General features: G+C 44.2%; 1 protein-coding gene across 5 annotated transcripts in view; it reads left to right on the forward strand.

Annotated features, from left to right (window-relative positions):
• LOC123995066 (protein FAM184A-like) overlaps window positions 1-10,126 on the forward strand; it is a 137,829-nt gene that overhangs the window by 127,203 nt on the left and 500 nt on the right. The window contains exons 15-19 of one of the 5 annotated variants that reach the window (XM_046298358.1): window positions 1,935-2,081; window positions 5,060-5,183; window positions 5,610-5,714; window positions 6,502-6,713; window positions 9,204-10,113. In XM_046298358.1, the coding sequence (XP_046154314.1) occupies window positions 1,935-2,081; window positions 5,060-5,183; window positions 5,610-5,714; window positions 6,502-6,713; window positions 9,204-9,285 (670 nt within the window). In that variant the 3' untranslated portion in view covers window positions 9,286-10,113. Of the gene's footprint in view, window positions 1-1,934; window positions 2,082-5,059; window positions 5,184-5,609; window positions 5,715-6,501; window positions 6,714-9,203; window positions 10,114-10,126 lie in introns of those variants that run through there. The other 4 variants (XM_046298357.1, XM_046298360.1, XM_046298361.1 and 1 more) reach the window with 4 other exon arrangements.

Genomic DNA, 10,126 nt, shown 5'->3' on the forward strand with positions numbered 1-10,126 from the left:
ATCAAAAGCTTTGGCCAAGTCAATAAAAATAGCAGCACAACGTTGCTTAGAATCAAGGGCAATGGTGACATCATTGAGGACCTTTAGGGTTGCAGTGACGCATCCATAACCTGAGCGGAAACCAGATTACATACCCGAGAGAATACTATAGATCTCAAGAAAGCCAGTCAGTTGATTATTGACAAGTTTTTCCAACCCTTTTGATAAACATCGCAAAATAGAAATAGGCCTATAGCGGTTAGGATCAGCTTGATCGCCCCCTTTAAATAAAAGACGAACCATGGCTGCCTTCCATGCCATGGGAACCTCCCCAGACAGGAGAGACAGGTTAAAAAGGTCAGCGATGGGCTTGGCGATGATAGGGGCAGCAACCTTAAAGAAGAAAGGGTCTAAACCATCTGACTAGTCACATCAGAAGGGTTGGGAGATGAGGAAATGTTGGACGGACAAGGATGCATGGTTGAGTCAAATAGGAGTCCTGACTTATTGAAGTGGTGATTAAAGAGCTCAGCCATGTGCTTCTTATCAGTACCAACCACATCATCAACATTAAGGGACATGGGCAGCTGTGAAGAGGAGGGTTTATTCTCCAGGTCTTTAACCGTTTCCCGAACTTCAGAGAGAGAACTTTTCTTTAAAATAATTAACTTTGGCCTTCCGGATAGCCTGAGTCCACTTATTTCAAATTTGCCTGAACGAGAGCCAGTCAGCCTGAGTATGCGTGTGCCAAGCCTTTACTTGAAGTTGGAGTAACTCTGCAAGATCATGGTCGAACCAGGAACTGAACCTGTTTTTAATTATATTTTTCTTCATGATGGCGTGTTTGTTAACAATAACACTAAAAATATCAAAGGGGGATCAAGTTGATTCTATCCCAATTTACAGAGGCCAGTTCATGAAAGAAGGCTTGCTCATTAAAGTTTTTTTGTCAAGCGTCTATGACAAATCAGGACAGGTCGTTTCACTGAGCAGCCATTACGAACACAGGCTGTAAAACAGTGATCACTAAGATCATTACAGAAAACACCAGACTGATACCTATCAGGATTATCTGTGAGGATAACGTCGTGGAGAGTAGCCTTTTCTGGGTGTTTGAGAAAGATTTAGGGAGTCCCATTGGGAAAGGGGGATACCTAGTCAGTTGTACAACTGAATGCATTCAACTGAAATGTGTCTTCTGCATTTAACACAACCCCTCTGAATCCGAGGGCTAGTGTTCCAGTGCGCATGTGTGCGCATCAGCGCACGCCTGTTTGTGCGTGCATGCATGTGTGACATCAACGACACACATTGCTAGCAGGATTCCAAGCTCCTCGTGGAGTACGTTTCACTTCCAATTATGTAACACGCGGGCGAATCCTCGTTTCTGAGATAAAAATAACATAATAAATAAATACATTGGAAATGATGTGTCCCTCAGGGTGTTACTCAGGGAGAGGCAAACATATTCCTCTGTACTCCTCATGGTCTCTCTCTCCGACTGCAGTACCTCAGAGTGAGCAGCCCTGCAATAAAGCCCACTGAGAGGAGACCGTCACCGCTACCATGCAGGGAATATCAATGAGCTGGTGAAATGTCCTGGAAAAGTCCTGTCGATTTGTCCCGATTTCAAAATAAATCAATAAGTTAATAGAGAGGAGTGTTTTTTTTCACTTATGGCGAAACAGTGATACCTCTCCTCCAGAGCCCTCTGCTATGAATTATGTATGTCTTTCTAGGAAAGGAGAGGATGAGTATGTCAGGAAATGAAAGAAAGTCAAAGATGAATGCAATTTGACTGGCGGCAGCAGGATCAAAAGGAATGTGTCTGTGGTAATTGTGCCTCGTTAGGATACTGTAACACCTCTGGACCAGAGACTCAGCGCCTCCGAGCTGGAGAGGCGTATAAAGACGTGATCTGAATGGGCTTTAATGGTCTGGTCTCTTCTCATCAGGGCTCATGAACAGGACCTGTGTAAGAAACACGAGCGGGAGATGGCTGAGATGAACGCCATGCACAACAGAGAGACTCAGAACATGCTGTGTGACTTCAACAAGGCCCAGGAGCTACTCAAAGACAAGATCTCTGCTCTGCAAGTTCTGTACGTACAGTACATCCAGTATGTGTGTGTGTGTGTGTGTGTGTGTGTGTGTGTGTGTGTGTGTGTGTGTGTGTGTGTGTGTGTGTGTGTGTGTGTGTGTGTGTGTGTGTGTGTGTGTGTGTGTGTGTGTGTGTGTGTGTGTGTGTGTGTGTGTGTGTGTGTGTGTGTGTGTGTGTGTGTGTGTGTGTGTGTACATGCCTGTGTGATTATATAAAGCCCTGGCAGATGATGAAAGACCATAGTACCTGGCCGAGCAACAGAGGGTGAAAAGGTGAGTGCCCCAGACAGATACAGGGACGAATGGAAGGAGGAAGGAAGGATGAGAGGGAGGGATGGATTCAAGAGGGGAGAGAAGGGGGCTACACATGACCTCCTGAGGTGAATATGGCCCATTGGGAAGGTCCTTCTCTCTCTCCTTACCCTCCCAGTAGTACAGATGCAGCTCCCTATGAGAGATCTGGCAGACTTGTTTTATTTCCCTCGTGTGCTGTATGGAGGTGACTGTGTCCTCAATATCCCATCACACACACACACACACACACACACACACACACACACACACACACACACACACACACACACACACACACACACACACACACACACACACACACACACACACACACACACACACACACACACACACACACACACACACACACACACTGTCCATGTAGCAGTGTCCTACTGGGGATAAACCTCCAGCTGGGTGTGCAGCTGCCCCATAGCTTTCAAGACACCACAATACACACACAGTACACACCAGCAAATACAAGCATAGACATAGAAAAATCCCCTGCAAACTGCTGTGAATAGATCAATGGAGATGTATTGATTATGGAAATGAAATAGGGAGCTTAGGAAGGCACTCATAAATGATCCGTACGTCTCCATAGGAACTATTTTTGAAATATGAGAGAGGAACAGAGGAGAAACAGATGTAAGGGCCCTAGGACTGTGGATTTTGCTGTCAGGAGTGACCTAATTTGGTTTCACTTGAATGAGAGCACATTCTAGACACACAGCCAGCTACTGCAGAGAGAGCCTCTGTTTAAAATAGTTCATCTGTGATGTTCCCCACCAAATCTTCTCATGGCTCAATCACTCCTTTCACAACATCAAAATGAAATGCTAGTGAAGCATACATCATTATTTGTGCACATGTTCCTCCATGAATGTGACCGACAAACAGAATCCATTACGATATTGTAAAAATAGGTCACACATAGATTTTTCTGTTACTAACCTTTCTAAAACCAACAATTACCTGCTGGTTGGAGACCCTGTCATTATCAATTTGCTGACTAGTTGACATTTCCAGGGCCTTCCCTTGAGGTGGCCGATTTACTGCCTGCTAATTAAGCACAGGACAAATCTATTTTAACGACAACCCCTGTCCCCTCCCCAATTAATCACCATGGCAGCTTCGTTACCCCAAAGCCAGTCCCTGGCCACCACTAAATTATTACGCCATTTAAGCTTTATGAATATTTTATCTCATTACATCTCCTATTGGTTAAGCCCCTGGGAACCAACATGAGTTTGTTGTCTGATTGGTTGTTGTCACATCTGTTTTGAGTGATGTCGCTGGAGAGTTGAATGGAGTGTGATATATTTATAGAAAGCAAGCCAGCACCAGCTTCCCAGGCTGCACTGCAGCAGCATGTTTATTTCACACGGGTGTGCTTGGAATATGTGTAGGGATACAGACAGTGGTGGAAAAAGTGCCTAATTGTCATACTTGAGTAAAAGTATAGATACCTTAATAGAAAGTTACTCAAGTGAAAGTCACCCTGTGAAATACTACTTCAGTAAAATTCTAAAAGTATTTGGTTTTAAATATACTTAAAGTATCAAAAGTAAATGTAATTGCTAAAATTGAAAGGAAAAGTATAAATCATTTCAAAATCCTTATATCAAGCAAACCAGACGGCACCATTTTTTATTTACGGAGAGCCAGGGGCACACTCCAACACTCAGACATAATTTACAAATGAAGCATTTGTGTTTAGTGAGTCCGCCAGATCAGAGGCAGTATGGATGACCAGGGATGTTCTCTTGATAAGTGCGTGAATTGGACCATTTTCCTGTCCTTCTAGCCATTCAAAATGTAACGACTACTTTTGGGTGTCAGGGAAAATGTACGGAGTAAAAAGTACTTTTCTTTAGGAATGTAGTGAAGTAAAAGTAAAAATTGTCAAAAATATAAATAGTAAAGTAAAGTACAGATACCCCAAAAAACTACTTAAGTAATACTTTAAAGTATTTTTTACTTAAGTACTTTACACCACTGGATGCAGATGAGTCTATAGTGAAATGTGACACTGAAGTAATGTGTAGTAGAGCAAGAAATGAACAGATCGCCGATGCATAGCAGTGCAGCAGAAGCAATTATCCTGATATCCAATAGGCTCTCCCTCTAATTCAAGCTCTTGCCTGTCCCTGTCTTGCGTTGGCGTTTTGATGGCGAGTTTGGTATCACTTGTCATTCCACATCTGTAAGTGCTGAGGGCGACGAGCCAAACTGGACATGATGGATGCTTGTTTACAGTACGAGGAATATCTCGGCATATTAAAGTCATCAATCTCAAGTTAGAGGCAGCAAAGAAACTGTGGAGAGGCAGATGGCTTTGAACACTGTTAAGAACTCTTCTAAAAAATTAAAAATAAAGCGCTTGTTATATGTTGACACGTTAAAGTGGAAATCCGGGAAAAGCATGTACTGCCACTTTTTGATCATAGTAATACACCAGCACTAATAGGCTTTCTGATTATGAGATTAAACCTAGGAGAGTTAAAAGCTAATGCTTTACTATTGAACTGTAGGTATGGGAAGGGAAGCTTTCAAAACATGGTCCCTCAGTGTCTGCATGTATTAATGCTCATATCCCCAAGCTGATCCAAGGCACTTTTATTATCACGTCACACAAACAAACTGTGAGACGTCTGAGCCCTAATGGCCCCCGCCTCTCCCCCAGGCTGGAGGGCACGGAGGATAAGTTCCGGAACAGGGAGAGCCGGCCTGAGGACCTGCAGGTGATCGCTGAGCTAAAGGACATGGTGACTGAGAGGGAGTCCCTCGTCAAGAAGCTGGTGGTAAGTGTATGTACACAGTACAAGATGGCCTACAGGATGCCCTTTTGTGGTTTTACCCAACAATCCTAGACGTGGAGCCTGCATGCCTGTCTACCTCCAGACAATAGTAGACCAGACTATGGAGTGCTGTAGCCCTGCATGACCTAAGAGTTCTCATACAGCAGCAGTAGACTCCGAGAGCTATGTTACAGCCCTCGAGGCCCAACGATGCATTCAGACAGGTTATCCAGCATACTGTATCGGTGACAAAGTGTCTGTGGCACTAGAGAGAGTGGATAGAAGGCCCTCTGACTTTAGACAGTGCTATCACCCGGTACTGCTAAGCCCCATTGTAGACTGAGTATGTGAGGTGTGTCGTAAACCATCAGTGAGATGCTCCATCACGAACCCGGAGCGCCGTGACCTAACTGGCATCTCTCTGTGGACTTGCAGGACGACAAAAAGTTCTACCAGCTGGAGTTGGTGAACAGAGAGACCAACTTCAACAAGGTGTTCAACACCAGTCCCAACGTGGGAGTAATAAATCCCCTCATCAAGGTGAGCTGACCGCTGCACACCACACAGACAGACACAAGGCTAACACACCTCTGCACTAACACTGACCATCAGTTGATTAGAGCCATATGGCTCATCTGAGCCAGTCTTTGACACTTTGTGAAGCCCCAAAGCTACCGGTGACAATTTGAAACCGTTAGGGAACCATCCCGATCATTACAGGCCTAAACCAGTTGCCTGTACGTCGTTGTAGAGAATGTTTGAAGTGGAGATTTTCCACGTATATTTCGCCTTGATTTCCATTGGAACCATTCCATCCTTTAGTGGAGAGAAGATGTGTCCCATTCCAATGTAAACACAGCAATCCCCTGTCTCCCAGTTGAATGGATCACTCTGCATGGTCAATATGTAACTGTTGACTCCATTTCAAGTTCTATAACTTCCGATATTATGTGTGTTTGTACATTTTTGTGTGTGTGTGTGTGTGTGTGTTAGTCAGTGTGTATGTGTGTGTGTATCTCCCTGTTCAGACATCCAGTTCTCCTTTGCTTTCCAAGCCATTCTTTGTTAGTGTGAACTTTCTGTAGCCTCTTCCTTTGATGCATCTCTTTTTTGCCCATCTTAGTTTACAGAAAGCTGAGAGCGACTGTTGCTTCACTAGCTGAGTGGTGCGAGCTTGACCATCAGAAAGCATCCATCCACATAAATCCTCCAAGAGAATGAGAAATATATAAATATATATATATATATACACACAGCAGTCTTTTTTTCCATTGGACTAGCTTTCCCTATTTTTCCCATTTGTTTGTGTTTTTGTCCTACTGTGTAGCAACAGAGAAAGAATGACAAATCAGCAAACCGATTCAGCAGCTCTCCAAACCTCAGGGCTCTGGAGGCGACGGGAACAGGGATGGGGAGCGGGCAACCCCAGCCCAACCGCCTAGAGCCTATCCCCAACTCCCCCATTCACCACCTTGAGCTCAACACTAGCAAACCTCTGCCCCCACCGACCCCTCCGACAGAGCCCAAGAAATTCATGAGGTGAGCGCCGCCCCTCCCTCGCCGCTGACGCCTCCGTCCGCACCATGGGCAGGCCCAGGGGTCAAGCACACTGACACACAGACAGACAGAGGCTTGCCCTGACCTTCGGCCCATACAGCTGCAGATAGGCAGCTTTATACAAACCTCTCCAGAGTCAGCTGTCATATCCCTTTATGTTGGGCTTCAGTCTTTAAAAGAAACTTCTCAATGTGACCCTCACTGGCGAATGTTGATGTTCTTCCCCCCTCTCTGTCAGACCTCGCTCTGATAAACAAAAGAGCGTTAAATTAGGAATGACAAAAAAACATTTAAGCACTCCAGTCTGGAACTTTAATTACCTTGAATAATAGATTAAGTTGCGTGCTGCCTGTTGCCAGCAGGCTGAGGGTTCATCCCAGGATTCCCTCTTGATTGCTATTCTATTTGAAGGACATGATGGTTTTTGTCTTTGCCTGCAGTTTTTGCGAGGCTTTGATTGCATCCCCCGAGAATTAGCTTTCGGAGGGAGGCAGAGCTCCCACAATCCCCCCCCCCCCCCCCCTACACTTCTATGTCAATTCATCTTTACTTTATACCGCGAAGTCAGTGACTTCACAAGAGGGTTTCTTTTCAAACACACAACAAAAGATATTCCAGCTGAACTTACACACACTGCTGGAGATGTGTCAACACTTTACTATACTATTATAAAGTATTGTAAATACATAAGCTTTGAAAATGGCATTGGAATGCAAAAAGGAGCATGTGTACCACTACCCCTCCCCCAACCCCCACCGTCACTCTTAACATGCTAACTGAAGTGTGCACGCTAGGAGTTGTCTCTTTGTGTCTCTGCGTTGTGTTAATTGTTCAGTTTGTTCTGGAAGTTATAGGCCTACAACTCATTGGTGATGTTGTTATTGTTCTGTTAAACCCCCTCATCCTCACCGGCCTCCAGGCTTGCCGCACTTACTGCACTTTGTTGTCCACCTTGATGTGAAATTGTTTTGATTTTACATGAGGAAAATATTGGTGGTGTTATTTTCTTGCGTGTGTGAGGATGTGTGAACGTCTAACTGAAGCCTCCAATAACAACAACACTCTCCCTCTCATCAATGAATGCCTCTCTCTCTCTTGTGCCTTGGCATTGCTTTGCTCGCTGTTGTGCTTCCAGCTATAATTCTGTTCATGTGTATTAAGCACACATGTTAATGTGGTACTCTCTTGTGCATGTGTTGTACTAGCTTGTGATGCCTGCACTCATTCGGTGCTTAGGTTTCTGACAATTGCTGCACTTGTTATCTATCTGTACCCGTGTGCACTGTGCCTCTGAGCTTTGGGCATTTCTGTTGCCTTTGCTGCATGCTGCTATGTAAATAAGTTGCAGGTGAGTCGGCGTGGCGGATTTGTAGCGGGGCTGCCCTCCATTGTCATGGGACTCTCCCATCACTGCATCACACACATGGCCTGTCTGTCTCAGCCCCTGGCAAGGTGTCCCTGTTTACACTTAGCAACAGATGCAACCCCACATACCACATACCTGCTGAAGCATATACCACTCGTATTAACCAAACCTCAGGGGCAAATGATGACACAATGGTGCCATGTGTTACATATTTGCTTTCAGATTATTCAAAGGCTGCCCCGATCTCGTTGCGTGAAGTGCTCCTGAAGTGCAGCCCTATTTCGATTCACCAGGTCTATACCAGAACACACACGCTTCAGTTCTCGGAGAAGATACCTAGATCAATATAACTCCTTAATTCAGCTCACCAGCAAATGTGTAGTACAATACATAAATACTTGAGTTTTCCCGATGAAAAACACTAGCATGCGTGCTTATGCCATTTCTCTGCTTCTAGCTTTTGATGTTGTTGAGGTCAGCCCTGTCCGTCTCAGCCCAGGTGTTCTCTGGATCCGAAATTGGTGATGAACAGACCAATTGAGCATTCAATTGGGTTTGCTGCAATGGAGGCTACTGAGACTGAGGAGAGAATGATCACAGAGGAGATATTTTAGGATAGTTCTCAGAGACAAACGGTTCAAGGCCCCGCACAGGATGAAGAAGCCACCTGTCTTTAATTTAAAAACTTCAGGCATGTTCAGCTCAGTTAGGGCAGTGCAGTTGGTGCAGTGCAGAATGAGTGCAGGCTGTGTTTATTCATTTGTATCTCATCATGATAATAATAATAAAACCTTTAAGTTCAGAGGATGTTATTTCACATAACAACTGTGGAAATAACCATTGTAGGAAATTAAAACTCAAAATATCTGAAGTTACACAGTTCTATATCAGATTCCCAGACTGCAATTTCCTTGCCTTTGTGTTTGTCAAATATCAACTGCAATATAAAGTTGGGTCATAAATCACTGAGATATTTTCATCTTGAACTCGTTGTACACTCTAGTTGTTGAGACGAGAGCGCTTCACATTATCACGGTTTGTTCTGTACTGACATTTCAATGAGACTTCTCCTCCCACTCATTCTCTCCTCCTTTTTGGCTCTCCAGACAGTCGGATGTCAATCCCTTCATAGATAGGAGGCATCTGGTGCCCATCAACGGGCTACGACCCCTGAACAATTGTGGCTGAGGGAGAGCCCTAGACACCAGGCAGCCAGACAGACAGCCAGAGATATATCTAGCTCTATAGGCAAAGAGCAAAGGTTATTTTATGTGGAATAAAGCTGCAATGTTCGAATACAGTGATGTTTGTCGGCGGTTATTGTGAATTTGTCAATGCCAAGGCTATGGTCAAGCCAGCAAACCCAGTGAAATGCATTAGGTTGAATATGCTATATCTTAGGTAGACTTAGAACAAACAACAATAGGCAAGGTTATAGTCTTTCAATACATTTTCCCTCTCAGGTGTTTTACTTGTTTACAATTGCATTGGCTTTTCAGAAACTACAGACAAGTAGTATGAAAGTAGTATATAGGATTTTTAATAGATGCATTCACATATTTGTATAACCAAGACAGCGTCGTCCCCCAAGGACCTGAGTCAACGATTAACAACCGCATGGTCTTGTAATTTAATCTCACAAAATCTCATGTCTGGACGATCATGTAAAACAGAAAAGTTAGAGTTAGTAGAGCCGCGGGCTCTTAGAAATGAGCACACTTAACAGGGTTAAAGGCAGATTAGCGCAATGGAAATGTTATCGTTTTCTAGGAAACATTCACACTTAAGAGCAGATCATCAAATCTATATTGCCGCAGCAAAATCCCATTATCCTCTGAACTGAATGAATGACTATACCGACGACACTAAGGAACATTCACCAACACATCACATAGGCATAAAACCCAGAGACTTAAATCAAATCAAATGACTCAACTCCAAGGTGTAATAAGGATTCCTTAGTCAATAACGTCCTGTATTGTGTAACTGTGCTGCTGTTGTGGTGTGTCCCCCCCCCCCCCCCTGTTTA

This window comes from Oncorhynchus gorbuscha, linkage group LG14 (assembly GCF_021184085.1).
Source record: "Oncorhynchus gorbuscha isolate QuinsamMale2020 ecotype Even-year linkage group LG14, OgorEven_v1.0, whole genome shotgun sequence".
In the NCBI taxonomy this organism is placed as follows: Eukaryota; Metazoa; Chordata; class Actinopteri; order Salmoniformes; family Salmonidae; genus Oncorhynchus; species Oncorhynchus gorbuscha.